The following is a 21715-nucleotide window of genomic DNA, read 5'->3' on the forward strand; positions in this document are numbered from 1 at the left end:
GATCAAGAAGGAGGAGACGTCTTCCCCAACCGTATGTGTGTTGAACGCGGAGGTGCCGTCCGTTCGGCACTGGGATCTTCGGTGATTTGGATCACGACGAGTACGACTCCCTCAACCCCGTTCTCTTGAACGCTTCCGCTCGCGATCTACAAGGGTATGTAGATGCACTCCTCTCTCTCGTTGCTAGATGACTCCATAGATTGATCTTGGTGAAGCGTAGAATTTTTTTATTTTCTGCAACGTTCTCCAACAGTGGCATCATGAGCTAGGTCTATGCGTAGTTTCTATGCACGAGTAGAACACAATTTTGTTGTGGGCGTAGATTTTGTCAATTTACTTGCCACTACTAGTCTTATCTTGTTTCGGTGTCATCGTGGGATGAAGAGGCCCGGACCGACCTTACACGTATGCTTACGTGAGACAGGTTCCACCGACTGACATGCACTAGTTGCATAAGGTGGCTAGCGGGTGTCTGTTTCTCCCACTTTAGTCGGATCGGATTCGATGAAAAGGGTCCTTATGAAGGGTAAATAGAAATTGGCATATCACATTGTGGTTTTGGCGTAGGTAAGAATCGTTCTTGCTAGAACCCTATAGCAGCCACGTAAAACTTGCAACAACAATTAGAGGACGTCTAACTTGTTTTTGCAGCATATGCCTTGTGAAGTGATATGGCCAAAAGGATGTGATGAATGAATTATATGTGATGTATGAGATTGATCATGTTCTTGTAATAGGAATCACGACTTGCATGTCGATGAGTATGACAACCGGCAGGAGCCATAGGAGTTGTCTTTATTTATTGTATGACCTGCGTGTCATTGAATAACGCCATGTAATTACTTTACTTCTTTGCTAAACTGTTATCCATAGTAGTAGAGGTAATAGTTGGCGAACAACTTCATGGAGACATGATGATGGAGATCATGATGATGGAGATCATGGTGTCATGACGGTGACGAAGATGATCATGGCGCCCCGAAGATGGAGATCAAAGGAGCAATATGATATTGGCCATATCATGTCACTATTTGATTGCATGTGATGTTTATCATTTTTTTGCATCTTATTTGCTTAGAACGACGGTAGTAAATAAGATAATCACTCATAATAATTTCAAGAAAGTGTTCCTCCTAACTGTGCATTGTTGCGAAAGTTCGTTGTTTCGAAGCACCACGTGATGATCGGGTGTGATAGATCCTAACGTTCACATACAACAGGTGTAAGCCAGATTTACACATGCAAAAACACTTAGGTCGACTTGACGAGCCTAGCATGTACAGACATGGCCTCGGAACACAAGAGACTGAAAGGTCAAACATGAGTCATATAGAAGATACGATCAACATGGAGATGTTCACCGATGATGACTAGTCTGTCTCACGTGATGATCGGACACGACCTAGTTGACTCGGATCATGTATCACTTATATGACTAGAGGGATGTCTAATCTAAGTGGGAGTTCATTAAATAATTTGATTAGATGAACTTAATTATCATGAACTTAGTCTAAAAACCTTTGCAAAATGTCTTGTAGATCAAATGGCCCACGCTCATGTCAACCTCAACTTCAACGCGTTCCTAGAGAAAACCAAGCTGAAAGATGATGGCATCAACTATACGGACTGGGTCCGGAACCTGAGGATCATCCTCATAGCTGCCAAGAAAGCATATGTCCTAGAAGCACCGCTAGGTGAAGCACCCGTCCCAGCGAACCAAGACATTATGAACGCTTGGCAGTCGTGTGTTGATGATTACTCCCTCGTTCAGTGCGACATGCTTTACAACTTAGAACCAGGGCTCCAAAAGCGTTTTGAGCAACACAGAGCATATGAGATGTTCGAAAAGCTGAAAATGGTTTTCCAAGCTCATGCCCGGGTCGAGAGATATGAAATCTCCGACAAGTTCTACAGTTGTAAGATGGAGGAAAATAGTTCTGTCAGCGAGGACATACTCAAAATGTCTGGGTTGCACAAACGCTTGTCCCAGCTGGACATTAACCTCCCGGATGAGGCGGTCATTGACAGAATCCTTCAGTCGCTCCCACCTAGCTACATGAGCTTTGTGATGAACTACAATATGCAGGGGATGGTGAAAACTATTCCTGAAGTATTTTCAATGCTGAAATCAGCGGAGGTGGAAATCAAAAAGGAACATCAAGTGTTGATGGTCAATAAAACCACTAGTTTCAAGAAAGGCAAGGGTAAGAAGAACTTCAAGAAGGACGGCAAGGGAGTTGCCGCGCCCGGTAAACCAGTTGCCGGGAAGAAGCCAAAGCACGGACCCAAACCTGAGACTGAGTGCTTTTATTGCAAAGGGAACAGTCACTAGAAGCGGAACTGCCCCAAGTACTTAGCAGACAAGAAGTCCGGCAACACTAAAGGTATATGTGATATACATGTAATTGATGTGTACCTTACCAGTACTCGTAGTAGCTCCTGGGTATTTGATACCGGTGCGGTTGCTCATATTTGTAACTCAAAACAGGAGCTACGGAATAAACGGAGACTGACGAAGGACGAGGTGACGATGCGCGTTGGGAATGGTTCCAAGGTCGATGTGATCGCCGTCGGCACGCTACCTCTACATTTACCTACGGGATTAGTTTTAAACCTCAATAATTGTTATTTAGTGCCAGCTTTGAGCATGAACATTGTATCTGGATCTCGTTTAATACGAGATGGCTACTCATTTAAATCCGAGAATAATGGTTGTTCTATTTATATGAGAGATATGTTTTATGGTCATGCCCCGCTGGTCAATGGTTTATTCTTAATGAATCTCGAACGTGATGTTACACATATTCATAGTGTGAATACTAAAAGATGTAAGATTGATAATGATAGTCCCACATATCTGTGGCACTGCCTCCTTTGTCACATTGGTGTCAAACGCATGAAGAAGCTCCATACAGATGGACTTTTAGAGTCTCTTGATTTCGAATCATTTGACACGTGCGAACCGTGCCTCATGGGCAAAATGACCAAGACTCCGTTCTCCGGAACAATGGAGCGAGCAACCAACTTATTGGAAATTATACATACTGATGTGTGCGGTCCAATGAGCGTTGAGGCTCGCGGTGGCTATTGTTATGTTCTCACTCTCACTGATGACTTAAGTGGATATGGGTATGTCTACATGATGAAACACAAGTCTGAGACCTTTGAAAAGTTCAAGGAATTTCAGAATGAGGTAGAGAATCAACTTGACCGAAAAATAAAGTTCTTACGATCAGATCGCGGAGGAGAATATTTAAGTCACGAATTTGTTACACACTTAAGGAAATGTGGAATTGTTTCACAACTCACGCCGCCTGGAACACCTCAGCATAACGGTGTGTCCAAACGTCGTAATCGCACTCTATTGGATATGGTGCGATCTATGATGTCGCTCACCGATTTACCGCTATCATTTTGGGGATACGCTCTAGAGACAGCTACATTCACTTTAAATAGGGCACCGTCTAAATCCGTTGAGACAACACCGTATGAATTATGGTTTGGGAAGAAACCTAAGCTGTCGTTTCTAAAAGTTTGGGGATGCGATGCTGATGTCAAGAAACTTCAACCTGAAAAGCTCGAACCCAAGTCGGAAAAATGCGTCTTCATAGGATACCCTAAGGAAACCATTGGGTATACCTTCTACCTTAGATCCGAAGGCAAGATCTTTGTTGCCAAGAACGGGTCCTTTCTAGAGAAAGAGTTTCTCTCGAAAGAAATAAGTGGGAGGAAAGTAGAACTCGATGAAGTACTGCCTCTTGAACCGGGAAGTAGCGCAGCTCAGGAAGATGTTCCTGTGGTGCCTGCACCGACTGGAGAGGAAGTTAATGATGATGATCAAGGTACTTCAGATCAAGTTTCTACTGAACTTCGTAGGTCCACAAGGAAACGTTCCACACCAGAATGGTATGGCAACCCTGTCCTGGAAATCATGTTGTTAGACAACGGTGAACCTTCAAACTATGAAGAAGCGATGGCGGGCCCAGATTCCAACAAATGGCTTGAAGCCATGCAATCCGAGATAGGATCCATGTATGAAAACAAAGTGTGGACTTTGACACACTTGCCCGATGATCGGCGAGCTATAGAAAACAAATGGATCTTTAAGAAGAAGACGGACACGGATGGTAATGTTACCATCTATAAAGCTCGACTTGTCGCTAAGGATTATCGGCAAGTTAAAGGGGTTGACTATGATGAGACTTTCTCTCCCGTAGCAAAGCTGAAGTCCGTCCGAATCATGTTAGCAATTGCCGCATACTATGATTATGAGATATGGAAAATGGACGTCAAAACGGCATTCCTTAACAGCTATCTTAAGGAAGAACTGTATATGATGCAGCCGGAAGGTTTTGTCGATCCTAAGAATGCTAACAAGGTGTGCAAGCATCTCGGAGTTGGAACATTCGCTTTGATGAGATGATCAAAGCATTTGGGTTTATGCAGACTTATGAAGAAGCCTGCATTTACAAGAAAGTGAGTGGGAGCTCTGTAGCATTTCTCATATTATATGCGGATGACATACTTTTGATGGGAAATGATATAGAACTTTTGGACAGCATTAAGGCCTACTTGAATAAGTGTTTTTCAATGAATGACCTTGGAGAAGCTGCTTACATATTAGGCATCAAGATCTATAGGGATAGATCGAGACGCCTCATAGGTCTTTCACAAAGCACATACGTTGATAAGATATTGAAGAAGTTCAATATGGATCAGTCCAAGAAGGGGTTCTTGCCTGTGTTGCAAGGTGTGAAATTGAGCTCGACTCAATGCCCGACCACGGCAGAAGATAGAGAAAAGATGAGGTGTCATCCCCTATGCCTCGGCTATAGGGTCTATTATGTATGTCATGCTGTGTACCAGACCTGATGTAAACCTTGCCGTAAGTTTGGTAGGAAGGTACCAAAGTAATCCCGGCATGGAACACTGGACAGCGGTCAAGAATATCCTGAAATACCTGAAAAGGACTAAGGATATGTTTCTCGTTTAGGGAGGTGACGAAGAGCTCGTCGTAAAGGGTTACGTCGACGCTAGCTTCGACACAGATCTGGATGACTCTAAGTCACAAACGGGATACGTGTATATTTTGAAAGGTGGGGCAGTAAGCTGGTGCAGTTGCAAGCAAAGCGTCATGGCGGGATCTACATGTGAAGCGGAGTACATGGCAGCCTCAGAGGCAGCGCATGAAGCAATTGTAGGGAACGTAGCAGAAATTCAAAATTTTCCTACGAATCACCAAGATCTATCTATGGAGAAACCAACAACGAGGGAAAGGAGAGTGCATCTACATACCTTGTAGATCGCTAAGCGGAAGCGTTCAAGAGAACGGGGTTGAAGGAGTCGTACTCGTCGTGATCCAAATCACCGGAGATCCTAGTGCCGAACGGACGGCACCTCCGCGTTCAACACACGTACAGCCCGGTGACGTCTCCCATGCCTTGATCCAGCAAGGAGAGAGGGAGAGGTTGAGGAAGACTCCGTCCAGCAGCAGCACAACGGCGTGGTGGTGGTGGAGGAGCATGGCAATCCTGCAGGGCCTCGCCAAGCACCGCGGGAGAGGAGAAGGGAGAGAGGTAGGGCTGCGCCAAGGAGAGGTCAAACTCATCTCTTGGCAGCCCCAGAAACCCTCAAGTATATATAGGAGGAGAGGGGGGGCTGCGCCCCCACCTAGGGTTCCATCCTAGGGGCGGCGGCCAGCCCAAGATCCCATCTGGGGGGCAGCCAAGGGGGGGAAGAGGGGAAACTTGCCCCCCAAGTTAGGTGGGTGCGCCCCCTTCCCCAACCCTGGGCGCCTTGGGCCCTTGTGGGGGGGGGGGCGCACCAGCCCACTTGGGGCTTGTCCCCTCCCACACTTGGCCCATGCAGCCCTCCGGGGCCGGTGGCCCCACTTGGTGGACCCCCGGGACCCTCCCGGTGGTCCCGATACGTTACCGATAAAACCCAAAACTTTTCCGGTGACCAAAACAGGACTTCCCATATATAAATCTTTACCTCCGGACCATTCCGGAACTCCTCGTGACGTCCTGGATCTCATCCGGGACTCCGAACAACATTCAGTAACCACATACAAACTTCCTTTATAACCCTAGCATCATCGAACCTTAAGTGTGTAGACCCTACGGGTTCGGGAATCATGCAGACATGACCGAGACGTTCTCCGGTGAATAACCAACAACGGGATCTGGATACCCATGTTGGCTCCCACATGTTCCACGATGATCTCATCGGATGAACCACGATGTCAAGGACTCAATCGATCCCGTATACAATTCCCTTTGTCTATCGGTATTGTACTTGCCCGAGATTCGATCGTCGGTATGCTGATACCTTGTTCAATCTCGTTACCGGCAAGTCTCTTTACTCGTTCCGTAACACATCATCCCATGATCAACCCCTTGGTCACATTGTGCACATTATGATGATGTCCTACCGAGTGGGCCCAGAGATACCTCTCCGTTAACCGGAGTGACAAATCCCAGTCTCGATTCGTGCCAACCCAACAGACACTTTCGAAGATACATGTAGTGCACCTTTATAGCCACCCAGTTACGTTGTGACGTTTGGTACACCCAAAGCATTCCTACGGTATCCGGGAGTTGCACAATCTCATGGTCTAAGGAAATGATACTTGACATTAGAAAAGCTTTAGCATACGAACTACACGATCTTTGTGCTAGGCTTAGGATTGGGTCTTTTCCATCACATCATTCTCCTAATGATGTGATCCCGTTATCAACGACATCCAATGTCCATGGTCAGGAAACCGTAACCATCTATTGATCAACGAGCTAGTCGACTAGAGGCTTACTAGGGACATGGTGTTGTCTATGTATCCACACATGTATCTGAGTTTCCTATCAATACAATTATAGCATGGATAATAAACGATTATCATGAACAAGGAAATATAATAATAACTAATTTATTATTGCCTCTAGGGCATATTTCCAACAGTCTCCCACTTGCACTAGAGTCAATAATCTAGTTCACATCGCCATGTGATTAACACTCACACGTCACATCACTATGTGACCAACATCCAAAGAGTTTACTAGTGTCATTAAACTAGTTCACATCATCATGTGATTAAGACTCAATGAGTTCTGGGGTTTGATCATGTTTTGTTTGTGAGGGAAGTTTTAGTCAACGGGTCTGCAACATTCAGATCCGTATGTACTTTGCAAATCTCTAGGTCATATTGTAAATGCTGCTTCCACGCTCCACTTGGAGCTATTCCAAATGGTTGCTCCACTATACGTATCCGGTTTGCTACTCAGAGTCATTCGGATAGGTGTTAAAGCTTGCATCGTCGTAACCCTTTATGCCGAACTCTTTATCACCTCCATAATCGAGAAACAAATCCTTATTCCTCTAAGGATAATGTTTGACCGCTATGTGGTGATCCACTCCTTGATCACCTTTGTACCCTCTTGCCAGACATGTGGCAAGGCACACATATGTGCGGTACTTAGCATAGCATACTGTAGAGCCTACGTCTAAAGCATAGGGGACGACCTTCATCCGTTCTCACTTTTCTGCCGTGGTCGAGCTTTAAGTCTTAACTTCGTACCTTACAACTCAGGCAAGAACTCCTTCTTTGACTGATCCATCTTGAACACTTTCAAGATCATGTCAAGGTACGTGCTCATTTGAAAGTACCATTCAGCGTTTCTGATCTATCCTCATAGATCTTGATGCTCAATGTTCAAGTAGCTTAATCCAGGTCTTCTATTGAAAAACACTTTTCAAATAACCATATATGCTTTACAGAAAAATTCTACATCATTTCTGATCAACAATATGTCAACAACATATACTTATCAGAAATTCTATAGCGCTCCCACTCACTTCTTTGGAAATACAAGTTTCTCATAAACTTTGTATAAACTCAAAATCTTTGATCATCTCATCAAAGCACACATTCCAACTCCGAGATGCTTACTCCAGTCCTTAGAAGGACTGCTGGAGTTTTGCATATTTGTTAGCGTTCTTCAGGATTGTCAAAACATTCTGGTTGTATCACATACAACCTTTCCTCAAGAAAAATTGTCGAGGAAACAATGTTTTGACATTCTATCTGCAAGATTTCATAAATAATGCAGTAACTGCTAATCCATTTCCAACAGACTCTTAGCATCGCTACGAGTGAGAAAGCCTCACCGTAGTCAACTCTTTGAACTTGTCGGAAAACATCTTAACGACAAGTCGAGCTTTCTTAATGGTGATTCTTACCATCACTGTCTGTCTTCCTTTTAAAATCCATCTGTACCCAACGGCCTTACGACCATCAAGTATTACTTCCAAAGTCATGGATCCTTTCTCGGATTTTATGGCCTCGAGCCATACATCAGAATCCGGGCCCACCATCGCTTCTCCATAGCTCGTAGGTTCATTGTTGTCTAGCAACGTGACCTCTAAGACAGGATTGCATACCACTTTGAAGTAGTACGCGTCCTTGTCCACCTACGAGGTTTGGTAGTGACTTGATTCGAAGCATCATGATCACTATCATCAGCTTCCACTTCAATTGGTGTAGGTGCCACATGAACAACTTCCTGTGCCCTGCTACACACTGGTTGAAGTGATGGTTCAATAACCTTATCAAGTCTCCACCATCCTCCCACTCAATTCTTTCGAGAGAAACTTTTCCTCGAGAAAGGACCCGTTTCTAGAAACAATTACTTTTGCTTCCGGATCTGAGATAGGAGGTATGCCCAACCATTTTGGGTATCCTATGAAGATGTATTTATCCGTTTTGGGTTCGAGCTTATCACGATGAAACTTTTTCACATAAGCGTCGCAGCCCCAAACTTTTAAGAAACGACAACTTAGGTTTCTCCAAACCATAGTTCAAACGGTGTTGTCTCAACGGAATTACGTGGTGCCCTATTAAACTGAGTGCGGTTGTCTCTAATGCCTAACCCATGAACGATAGTGGTAATTCGATAAGATACATCATGGTACGCACTATATCCAATAGGGTGTAAATATGATGTTCGGGCACACCATCACATTATGGTGTTCCAGGCGGTATTAATTGTGAAACAATTTCCACAATGTCTTAATTGCGTGCCAAAGCTCGTAACTCAGATACTCATCTCTATGATCATATCATAGACATTTTATCCTCTTGTCACGATGATCTTCAACTTCACTCTGAAATTACTTGAACCATTCAATAATTCAGACTTGTGTTTCATCAAGTAAATATACTCAGTATCTACTTAAATCATCCGTGAAGTAAGGACATAACGATATTCACTGCATGCCTCAGCACTCATTGGACTGCACACATCAAAATGTGTTACTTTCAACAAGTTTCTATCTTGTTCCATCTTACTGAAAACGAGGCTTTTCAGTCATCTTGCCCATGTGGTATGATTTGCATGTCTCAAGTGATTCAAAATCAAGTGGTTCCAAATGATCCATCTGCATGGAGTTCCTTCATGCGTATACACCAATAGACATGGTTCGCATGTCTCAAACTTTTCAAAAACGAGTGAGTCCAAAGATCCATCAACATGGAGCTTCTTCATGCATTTTATACCAATATGACTTACATGGCAGTGCCACAAGTAAGTGGTACTATCATTACTATCTTATATCTTTTGGCATGAAAATGTGTATCACTACGATCGAGATTCAATAAACCATTCTTTTAGGTGTAGGACCATTGAAGGTATTATTCAAATAAATAGAGTAACCATTATTCTCCTTAAATGAATAACCGCATTGCGATAGACACAATCCAATCATGTATATGCTCAACGCAAACACCAAATAACACTATTCAGGTTTAGCACCAATCTCGATGGTATAGGGAGCGTGCGATGCTTGATCACATCAACCTTGGAAACCCTTCCAACACATATCGTCAGCTCACCTTCAGCTAGTCTCCTGTTTATTCCGTAGCTTTTATTTTGAGTTACTAACACTTAGCAACCAAACCGGTATCTAATACCCTGGTGCTACTAGGAGTACTAGTAAAGTACACATTAACATAATGTATATCCAATATACTTCTATCGACCTTGCCAGCCTTCTTATCTACCAAGTATCCAGGGTAATTCTGCTCCAGTGTCTGTTCCCCTTATTACAGAAGCACTTAGTCTCGGGTTTGGTTTCAACCTTGGGTTTCTTCACTGGAGCAGCAACTGATTTGCTGTTTCATGAAGTTCCCCTCTTTGCCCTTGCCCTTCTTGAAACTAGTGGTTTCACCAACCATCAACAATTGATGCTCCTACTTGACTTCTACTTTCGCGGTGTCAAACATCGCGAACACTTCAAGGATCATCATATCCATCCCTGATATGTTATAGTTCATCACGAAGCTCTAGCAGCTTGGTGGCAATGACTTTGGAGAAACATCACTATCTCATCTGGAAGATCAACTCCCACTCGAATCAAGTGATTGTTGCACTTAGACAATCTGAGCACAAGCTCAACAATTGAGCTTTTCTCCCTTAGTTTGCAGGCTAAGAAAATTGTCGGTGGTCTTATACCTCTTGACGTGGGCACGAGCCTGAAATCCCAATTTCAGCCCTCGAAACATCTCATATGTTCCGCGACGTTTCGAAAACGTCTTTGGTGCCTCAACTCTAAACCGTTTAACTGAACTATCACGTAGTTATCAAAATGTGTATGTCCGATGTTCGCAACATCCACAGACGACGTTTTGGGGTTCAACACACTGAGTGGTGCATTAAGGACATAAGCTTTCTACTGTCCGCATAATCGCTACTGTCAACTTTCAACTATATTTTCTCTAGGAACATATCTGAAACTGTAGAACTAAAGCGCGAGCTATGACATAAGTTGCAAAGATCTTTTGACTATGTTCAGGATAATTAAGTTCATCTCATGAACTCCCACTCAGATAGACATCCCTCTAGTCATCTAAGTGAGTGCATGATCCGAGACAACTAGGCCATGTCCGATCATCACGTGAGACGGACTAGTCATCATCGGTGCTCATGCTCGACCTTTCGGTCTCTTGTGTTCCAAGGCCATGTCTGTACATGCTAGGCTCGTCAAGTTAACCTAAGTGTTTCGCGTGTGTAAATCTGGCTTACACCCGTTGTATGTGAACGTAAGAATCTATCACACCCGATCATCACATGGTGCTTCGAAACGACGAACTTTCGCAACGGTGCACAGTTAGGGGGAACACTTTCTTGAAATTCCAATGAGGGATCATCTTATTTACTACCGTCGTTCTAAGCAAATAAGATGTATAAACATGATAAACATCACATGCAATCAAATAGTGACATGATATGGCCTATATCATTTTGCTCCTTTTGATCTCCATCTTCGGGCTCCATGATCATCATCGTCACCGGCATGACACCATGATCTCTATCATCATGATCTCCATCATCGTGTCTTCATGAAGTTGTCTCGCCAACTATTACTTCTACTACTATGGCTACCGGTTAGCAATAAAGTAAAGTAATTACATGGCGTTGTTTTAATGACACGCAGGTCATACAATAAATTAAGACAACTCCTATGGCTCCTGCCAGTTGTCATACTCATCGACATGCAAGTCATGATTCCTATTACAATAACATGATCAATCTCATACATCACATATATCATTCATCACATTCTTTTGGCCATATCACATCACATAGCATACCCTGCAAAAACAAGTTAGACGTCCTCTAATTGTTGTTTGCATGTTTTACGTGGCTGCTATGGGTTTCTAGCAACAACGTTTCTTACCTACGCAAAAACCACAACATGATATGTCAATTGCTATTTACCCTTCATAAGGACCCTTTTCATCGAATCCGTTCCGACTAAAGTGGGAGAGACTGGCACCCGCTAGCCACCTTATGCACCAAGTGCATGTCAGTCGGTGGAACCTGTCTCACGTAAGTGTACGTGTAAGGTCAGTCCAGGCCGCTTCATCCCACAATACCGTCGAAACAAGATTGGACTAGTAACGGTAAGCATATTGAACAAAATCAATGCCCACAACTACTTTGTGTTCTACTCATGCAAAGAATCTATGCAATAGACCTAGCTCATGATGCCACTGTAGGGGAACGTAGCAGAAATTCAAAATTTTCCTACAAATCACCAAGATCTATCTATGGAGAAACCAGCAACGAGGGAAAGGAGAGTGCATCTACATACCCTTGTAGATCGCTAAGCGGAAGCGTTCAAGAGAACGGGGTTGAAGGAGTCATACGAACTACGATCTTTGTGCTAGGCTTAGGATTGGGTCTTGTCCATCACATCATTCTCCTAATGATGTGATCCCGTTATCAACGACATCCAATGTCCATGGTAAGGAAACCGTAACCATCTATTGATCAACGAGCTAGTCAACTAGAGGCTTACTAGGGACATGGTGTTGTCTATGTACCCACACATGTATCTGAGTTTCCTATCAATACAATTATAGCATGGATAATAAACGATTATCATGAACAAGGAAATATAATAATAACTAATTTATTATTGCCTCTAGGGCATATTTCCAACAGCAATTGGATGAAGGAGTTCATCACCGACCTAGGAGTCATACCCAATGCGTCGGGGCCAATCACTCTCTTCTGTGACAACACTGGAGCTATTGCCCTTGCCAAGGAGCCCAGGTTTCACAAGAAGACCAGGCACACCAAGCGTCACTTCAACTCCATTCAATGTTCAAGATGGAGACATAGATATTTGCAAAGTGCGTACGGATCTGAATGTCATAGATCCTTGACTAAACCTCTTCCGCGAGCAAAACATGATCAACACCAGAACTCTATGGGTGTTCGATTCATCACAATGTAACTATATTATTGACTCTAGTGCAAGTGGGAGACTGTTGGAAATATGCCCTAGAGGCAATAATAAAATGATTATTATTATATTTCCTTGTTCATGATAATTGTCTGTTATTCATGCTATAATTGTGTTATCCGGAAATCGTAATACATGTGTGAATACATAGACCACAACATGTCCCTAGTGAGCCTCTAGTTGACTAGCTCGTTGATCAACAGATAGTCATGGTTTCTTGACTATGGACATTGGATGTCATTGATAATGGGATCACATCATTAGGAGAATGATGTGATGGACAAGACCCAATCCTAAGCATAGCTCAAAATCGTGTAGTTCATTTGCTAGAGATTTTCCAATGTCAAGTATCATTTCCTTAGACCATGAGATCGTGTAACTCCCGGATACCGTAGGAGTGCTTTGGGTGTACCAAATGTCAAAACGTAACTGGGTGGCTATAAAGGTATACTACAGGTATCTCCGAAAGTGTCTGTTGGGTTGACATGGATCGAGACTGGGATTTGTCACTCCGTATGATGGAGAGGTATCTCTGGGCCCACTCGGTAATGCATCATCATAATGAGCTCAATGTGACCAAGTGGTTGGTCACGGGATCATGCATTACAGTACGAGTAAAGTGACTTGCCGGTAACGAGATTGAACGAGGTATGGGGATACCGACGATCGAATATCCGGCAAGTAACATACCGATTGACAAAGGGAATTGTATACGGGATTACTTGAATCCTCGACATCGTGGTTCATTCGATGAGATCATCGTGGAACATGTGGGAGCCAACATGGGTATCCAGATCTCGCTGTTGGTTATTGGCCAGAGAGCTATCTCGGTCATGTCTACGTGATTCCCGAACCCGTAGGGTCTACACACTTGGTTCGGTGACGCTAGGGTTGTAGAGAATTAGTATGCGGTAACCCGAAAGTTGTTCGGAGTCCCGGATGAGATCCCGGACGTCACGAGGAGTTCCGGAATGGTTCGGAGGTGAAGATTTGTATATAGGAAGTCCAGTTTAGGCCACCGGGAAAGTTTCGGGGGTCACCGGTATTGTACCGGGACCACCGGAAGGGTCCCGGGGGTCCACCGGGTGGGGCTACCTATCCCGGAGGGACCCATGGGCTGAAGTGGGAAGGGAACGAGCCCCTGGTGGGCTGGTGTGCCCCCCTTGGGCCTCCCCCTGCGCCTAGGGTTGGAAACCCTAGGGGTGGGGGGCGCCCCACCTGACTTGGGGGGCAAGTCCCCCCCTTTGGCCGCCACCCCCCCTTGAGATTGGATCTCTAGGGGGCCGACGCCCCCTAGGGCCCCTATATAAAGAGGGGGGAGGGAGGGCTGCGGACCCTAGTCCCTGACGCCTCCCCCTCCCCCCGCAACACCTCTCCCTCTCGCTGAGCTTGGCGAAGCCCTGCCGAGATCGCCGCTACTTCCACCACCACGCTGTTGTGCTGCTGGATCTCCATCAAACTCTCCTTCCCCCTTGCTGGATCAAGAAGGAGGAGACATCTTCCCCAACCGTACGTGTCTTGAACGTGGAGGTGCCGTCCGTTCGGCACTAGGATCTTTGGTGATTTGGATCACGACGAGTACGACTCCCTCAACCCCGTTCTCTTGAACGCTTCCGCTCGCGATCTACAAGGGTATGTAGATGCACTCCTCTCTCTCGTTGCTAGATGACTCCATAGATTGATCTTGGTGAAGCATAGAAATTTTTTATTTTCTGCAACATTCCCCAACAGAATAATCCCATAAATCACATTTGCTCTGATAGCTTTGGCCAACATGTGGGAAACAACATCAACAACTAAGTTAAAAAGCATAGGAGACAACAGGGTCTCCTTGCTTTCAGCCTTTGCCCCCCCCCCAAAGTAGGGCCATTAACATCATTAATTCTAGCACGAGAGGAGCTTTTTTGAAGATTAGAAAGAATTCAATTAATCTATTTCTCCCCCAAACCCCTAGAAGCCAGCATCTCCACCAAGAAATCCGAGTTAACTCGACGATATATGTTTTTTTTTCACAGTCTAGTAGTTTGAGGATAACCCCAGGCTTACCAGAATGGCATAATTCACGCCTTCATGGATAGTTTCATGAGCTGTGACAACACTCTCAAGGATAAACCTCCCCCTTGCGAAAGGATACTGGCAGAGAGACAATAATCTATTACCAATGGGAGAAATTCTATTGGTCATAGCCTTGCTGAGAATCTTCACAGAACAGTTACTCAGACTTATAGGTCTAAAGTTTGTCATATTCCTACCATCTGGCTCTTTAGGAATCAGAGTAATAATACCATAGTTAAGTTTCTGAATATCTAAAGCCCCGCACTCAAAGTCTCTAACTAAAGCCATGAAATCCTTCTTAATAACTTCCCAGACATGTTGGTAAAATAAAAAAGACAGTCCATCAGGGCCAGGACCTGGCCCTGGCCCCACTAGCATAGGACACCACGACGGCTTCTTTAATTTCCTCTTAGATAGAGCTTTTTCCATAAGCTCACTTTCACTAATAGAATTCCTCATTAGACCAAAAAATGGTCACCCCAGGTGAATATTAGGTCTAGGTTCAAATCCAAAAAGTTTTATAAAACTTAGTAGCAACCTCAAGCATATCTTTAGTGGAGTACACATACACATCATTCCCATCCAGGACAGAGAGGTGATTTTCCTTCTATGTTGATTGGCTACATCATGAAAATAAGCAGTATTTCTATCACCCGCTCAGATTTTCCTATCTCTAGATCTGCCAAATGTCAGTCTCCTCTTTCTTCCAAATATCCTACAACTGGGACTTTTTTCTCTCATCCCGACAATATCCTCAGAAGATACCAAGTGTTGCTCTTAGAAAACATCCAAGATATCAAATTCCTGGAGTAAAACTTTTTCTTTCCTTTTCTTCATATCAACTTCCAAATTAATATTCCACCCTTTAACTTTCTTTTGAATGTTACCCTTTAACTTTCTATCCAAATAATTTAAGTTTAAATTGCCAAGTCTCAATTGCAGAAGAAAAGGGGAAAAGAGTTGACAACATTTTATGAACCAAGGGAACAAAATCAGAGTGCCATAGCCACCATTTTTCAAATATGAAAGGCTTGTCAACACATCTTCTACTAACATCAATATCAAGGAGGAGGGGGCATGATCACTTCTCACCCTAGGTACATAGGGTGGTTAGACGAGAATGGCTATCCCAATCAGTGGAGGAGAAAACTCTATCAATTGTTGCAAAGAAGAGATTTTCTCGATTATTACTCCAGGTATAAACCCTATTAGCCAGTTTACTTTCCATGAGGGCACATTTATTAATCCAGTTATTGAATAAAAAAGGACCAAGAATTATTAACCACTCCAGAGGATTTGTCCTTAGCTTCTCTAACTAATTAAAGTCGCCACCAAACATTAGAGGATAGGATAACCCACTCATAGTGTCATGAAATTCAACAATAAAATCAAATTTACCTAGCTACAACATAAGTTGTGTCATGAACTACAATAAGATGCCAGCAAAACCCATCAGATCTGTTTTAACCGTAAGAATCATGTAGTATTTTGTAAAAATTGAACCAAACTCAGAAGTATTTTCATTAATGCCTACAAGGAGGTCGCCAACAGGACCAACAACAAATAAAATATGCCAAGAATAACTGATAGAACCAGATAAGGCATCGAGAAAAGAATCTTTAGTCTCTTGGAACCCAACAAAGTCAGGTTTGAACTTACTAACCAGGTCATACCTCTAATGTTCCAAAAAAGCACCAATTATGACATCGGGTGGGATAGGCTACAAAGCCTAGATTTGAGAGCAATATCTACATCAGCTACAGAACCAACAGCACCCCCTGTTTGTAGTTAGTAGATATAACAATTTTAAGAGTACAAACTCCAACATTAGTATATAAAGCATCAACTAATTCTTCTGGTAAGAAACTCTTAGGGTTTTGAGAAGCAAAATTTAAATATTGTTCAGTCTCACTCCTAATCATGTCTCTAATAATAGAGGATTTTCTCAGCATCATTGCAACCAATTTTTAAGAGAGAAAGGCGCGTGCGAGGTAAAAGCACAACGCACCGCCCGGGGAATGCCTTGCCTAGCATTTCTGCTGTTCTTGCTTGGTCTCTTCGCCCTCCCCCCCTCCTAAGCCGCCAACGCCATCACCATTGATGCTCGCTACTGTTCCTCTACTTTGACTACATCCTCGAGCTCTCTGCATTGCTATTGATGATAACAATGAAGCTGCCAATAAGCAGTCCGGGCAAAACGCGGCGGCCGCCGCCGCGACTTTGTCCTGGCCTAGTGGAAGATATGATATGTTCATGTCCTATTTAGTTCTTACATGTTTACATATCAATATAAGATTAATATTGTTTTTGGCATCATCATTAGTTATTTAAGGATTAAATCAATCAAAAATTGCTAATTTACTGAACACAAAGGATAATGCAACTAGAAACATGTAACATGACCGAATGATGAATGATGATATAGACCGGGTGTATCCGTTGTTTCTACACTAACGTAGCACATCAATATCACAATTCACAATTCAGCAATTCGCAAGAGAGAAAGGCGCGCGCAAGGTCAAACGAGCACAACAGCACACTGCGTCACTGCCCGGCGAATGCCTTGCCTATCATTTGTGCTGTTCTTGTTTGGTCTCTTCCTCCTCCGCCTCCTCAGCCGCCAACGCCATAATTCTGATCTGCCCTTCCTCGCCGTACGCCCAGCTGCACCAGATGAAGTACACCAAGTTGGCCACGGACAGCGCCGCGAGAACCAGATAGTAGTAGTCGTAGCGGCCCCTGTTGAGGTTGCTGGACAACCAGCTGTCGCGCCCGTCCCTCCCGGTGGCGCTGTTCATGATCCCCACGATGGCGCTCCCCAGCACGGCGCCGAAGCCCACGCCGAGGGCGAGCAGCGACACCCCGATGCTGGACATGGTCTTGGGGAACTCGGAGTAGTAGAACTCGATCTGCCCGATCAGGTTCAACGCGTCGGCGAGCCCGATGAGGCAGTGCTGCGGCACAAGCCGCATCGCCGACATGTGTACCACCGCATGCTTTTGGTCCTGGAAGCCCTCCGCGATGGCCGCGCCGCGGCGGAGGGCCTCGGTTCGCGCGGCCACAGCCATGGCCACGGCGAAGACCGCCAGCCCGGCTCCCATGCGCTGTCGCAGGCTGAGCCCGCGCGCGTGGCCGGTGAGCCGCGAGAGGGGCCGCACAAGCACGCGGTCGTACAAGGCCACCCAGACGGTGAGCGTGATGATGCCGAAGACGCTGTAGGATGCGGCGGGGACCTCCACCTTGCCCATCTGCCGATCCATCGTACCTGCTTGCAGCACGGGGAACATCACCTGGGCGACGATCACGCCCGGTATGATCCCCGTGGACCATATCGGCAGCACGCGGATGACGGCCTTGGCGTCCTCCACCTGCTGCACCGTGCACAGCCGCCACGGGTCACACGCCGACCCGTCGCTGTTGAGCTCCTTGCTCGGGTTCCTGAGCACGCACGCCCGGTTCATAGACACCATCTTCTTGGTGGGAACTCTGGGCCTGGAGCCAGCTTTGTTGTGAAAGCACGACGCTTCGGCCGTGTCCGGCGGCAACAGCTCGCGCCGGTTCTTGTAGCTGGCGACGAGCACCTGCACGATGCCCACCAGCACGCTCCTGTCGGCCTCCGCCTTGAGGTACAAAGGCGAGCCGGCCAGGAAGAGCATGAGAGCGGCGAGCATGAGCACGACGGGCACGGAGAAGCCGACGACCCACCCCATGTGGTCCTGTATGTAGACGATGACGAGGACGGCAACGACGAGGGAGAGCCCCAGCACGGTGTAGTACCAGTTGAAGAAGGTCTGCAGCCTCCTCACGTTCTTGGTGCTGTTGTCCCGCTTGTCCAGCTGGTCCGCTCCGAACGCCAGCGCGCACGGCCGGATGCCGCCCGCCCCGAGCGACATGAGCATGAACGACGTGAACAGTAGCGGCAGCTGGCACGGCAGCATCGTGCACGCGCTCGGGTTGGCCGGGTCGCACCCCAGAGTCTTCTTGTACACCGGCAGGATCGCAGTCACCAATAGCAGGCACATCCCCTACAATTAACGTACGCCAACAAGATCAATTAGGCTGAAAGATCGGTGCAAGAGGAACGGGCGGGGTGCACTGTGATCTGCTTACCGAGAGGCTGACGACGCATCCCACGGCGATGACCGGGAACCGGCCGAAGAAAACGTCCGACAACACGCCGCCGCCGATGGGCAGGAAGTTGGTGAGGGCGGACCAAAGGTAGAGCACCATGGCGCTGGCGGCCGGCGTCATGTTGTACCGCTTGGTGAGGTATACGACCATGTTCGCTTGCAGCCCGTACGTCGCCACCTTCTCGAAGATCTCGTTCGCTGAGATTCCAGTCCAGCAGAGGGTGTCATCTCATGAGCGTGTTAATTTGTACGTACAGCAAAAGGGAAATCGGCTAACTAAGGTGCATGATCGATGCAAGGCTTGCTTACAGATGATGAACGGTATGGTTCTGAGGCCGCCCTTCCTCCTCGCCGCAGGGACAGGGACACGAACGGCGGCTTCCTCCATGGCCGAGACTTCCATGCTCTCTGCCTGGCTAGCTAGCTAGTGCTCCTGCAATCCAACTGCAACGGCGGAGAGAGCAAGATATATAGAGTTATAGACACAGATACTTTGTAGACGCAACAAGAAGAGCCCGGGAGATGCTTTGTATAGGCAACAAGAAGAGGCCGAGCGAGGCGATTTATATGGGCAGCTGACCGGAGATGACGTCAACGCTCACCGTAGATAAACAAGAAAAGGGATTAGAAAAAGAGAAGAAGTAGAAGAAGCTGAGCAGCTCCTGGGCACGAGGGACAGAGACAAGTGTTGTAGCTCAGCACTCCGTACGCCAGTCTAGTAGTGTGCGGGCTAGCTGTGAACCATCGCTAACTGCCTAGGTTCCGGCGGAGATTGGGAACGGCAGGCCCTGCCTTTGATCCCCGGACGATCTATCTGACGGGGCTTTTGAGAGAAGCTTTGGGGCATGCCGGACACGTCGCTTCGGCTGGGATGTGCATGCGTATCCATGTCGTTGAAATGCAGGTACTCCTACGTCAACGTATCCTCCTCCCTCGCCAACCATGAGATGAGAGGATTTGGTTGCGCAATTACATCGTCAAACTTGTAGCATTGCACTATAGCAATGTGAGATTGATGTCGACGGACTCGAGGATCTACGTTTTCAAGATTTCTCGTAGCTGGGGTCGCCCGCTTAGCAAGCCCCGCACGGTCATTTTCAGACACTGTCCCGGCGTGGACTCTTTCTGACGGCATAACATTTTTCTTCACACACATACTGACTTCAAAAAAAAAAATCTTAGGCAACTTTTGAAAATAATAGCTTTTAGATGATTTTTTATAGCTATTGAATCAACTATTAAAAGAGAGTTTTTTTTAACGCAGTACAGACGTAAGCGAGAGTTGGTAAGAGCATCTCCAACAGGCACCCAACACGCGGCGTGCTAAAATCTGGTTTGCAGCGCAAGCAACGCTAGGTTTGGCGCGTCGCGGAGCGCTTGCTCCAGCAGAAGCGCTAAAATGCGGCGCGCGCGCTGCTTCAGCAGCGCGCTAAAATACAGCGCGCGCGAGCAGCCGGCGCACACATTTGTTCATTTTGGGCACAAATTTCATACTTCAATACAAAACACATGGCATATATTGAATCACAAACATCATTCCAACCAAGTTCGTGCCCAAAAGTTCATGCCCACAAGTTCAAATTCATGCCCACAACATAATTAAACCAAGTTCAACATGCAAACCAAGTTTATGACACAAACGAAAGACCGCGAAGTGATCGTGCCGAGCGGTCAATTCCACTCACGCTGCGAAGATCAAAGTGTTCTTTCATCTGGAGCCAATAAGCATCTCTACTTTGATCACCTCCAATGGATGGATCCCTAGACACTTGCAACCAAGTATTGCATATTAAGATGTCCTCGGCGTTGGAGTAATTGCCCACTCTTCCTTTCGGTGCGTCGACAATGCCCTAATCATCCTCGTCCACCTCGAACTCATGGTCTTCAAAATGCATGTCATTGGTTTGAGACCAATGCGAATTGTTCGAGCCAACACCCATACACTAGTAGAAAACAAGGCTTTGGTTCGGGCCTGGCCAGCCCATTAGTCCCGGTTCTTCACGAACCGGGACCCATGGGGGGCATTAGAACCGGTTCATAAGCCCAGGGGGCGGCCGGGGCCTCGTGGGCATTGGTCCCGGTTCGTCTGGACCCATCTGTCCCGGTTCCTGGCACGAACCGGGACCAATGGTCCTCGCTCCTGGCCCACAACCATTGGTCCTGGTTCTTGGCTTGAACCAGGACATAATGCTGGCATTTAGTCCCGGTTTCTACCACGAACTGAGACAAATGAGTTGCCTATATATACCCCATCGCCGCAGCAAAGCACTCCACAATGCTCTATTTTTTCTGGCCGGCGAGGGGAGGGCATTTGGGTGCTCTAGCTCACCTCCTATGCACATGAGGTGTTCGATGAAATGTCTGAGCCACGCTAGTTAATCTTTCTTCTCTCGAAACTCGACCTCTGAGCTCCATTTTCCCCGAGATTTGTCTAGGTTTAGAGGTCCGTCACGTCGTATCCCCGTCTTCACCGCCGTCGATCGCCCGCGCCGATCTCGTCGCCGGCACCACCGTGGTGAGCCTCTTGTTCTTATCTTCTTTTTGAAACAAAAAAATATTCTTACTTCAGATATATACTTGTCTAATTTTCTTACTTTTATCATTTCTTATTATTATATAGTGTGATGGTTTTGGTATCCGCCCCCGTCGGCCCTCGTCCTGTCTATGATTCGGATGTGGTATATATTATCTTTTGATAATTATTTGGTTCATTTATTGTTTATGAC

The 21715-nt window shown here is 45.9% G+C and overlaps 1 protein-coding gene across 1 annotated transcript; it reads right to left on the bottom strand.

The window, feature by feature from the left end:
- Positions 1–17234: 17234 nt before the first annotated feature.
- LOC119281542 (protein NRT1/ PTR FAMILY 1.2-like) lies at positions 17235–19497 on the bottom strand. Its single transcript, XM_037562041.1, has 3 exons — positions 19299–19497; positions 18970–19187; positions 17235–18884 (listed from the first exon to the last, which is right to left on the bottom strand). Exons 1-3 carry the CDS (start codon positions 19390–19392, stop codon positions 17430–17432), a joined length of 1767 nt encoding a protein of 588 aa, XP_037417938.1. The 5' UTR covers positions 19393–19497; the 3' UTR covers positions 17235–17429.
- Between the last annotated feature and the right edge of the window lie 2218 nt (positions 19498–21715).

The sequence above is a fragment of the Triticum dicoccoides genome, chromosome 3B (assembly GCF_002162155.2).
Source record: "Triticum dicoccoides isolate Atlit2015 ecotype Zavitan chromosome 3B, WEW_v2.0, whole genome shotgun sequence".
NCBI classification, from domain to species: Eukaryota; Viridiplantae; Streptophyta; class Magnoliopsida; order Poales; family Poaceae; genus Triticum; species Triticum dicoccoides.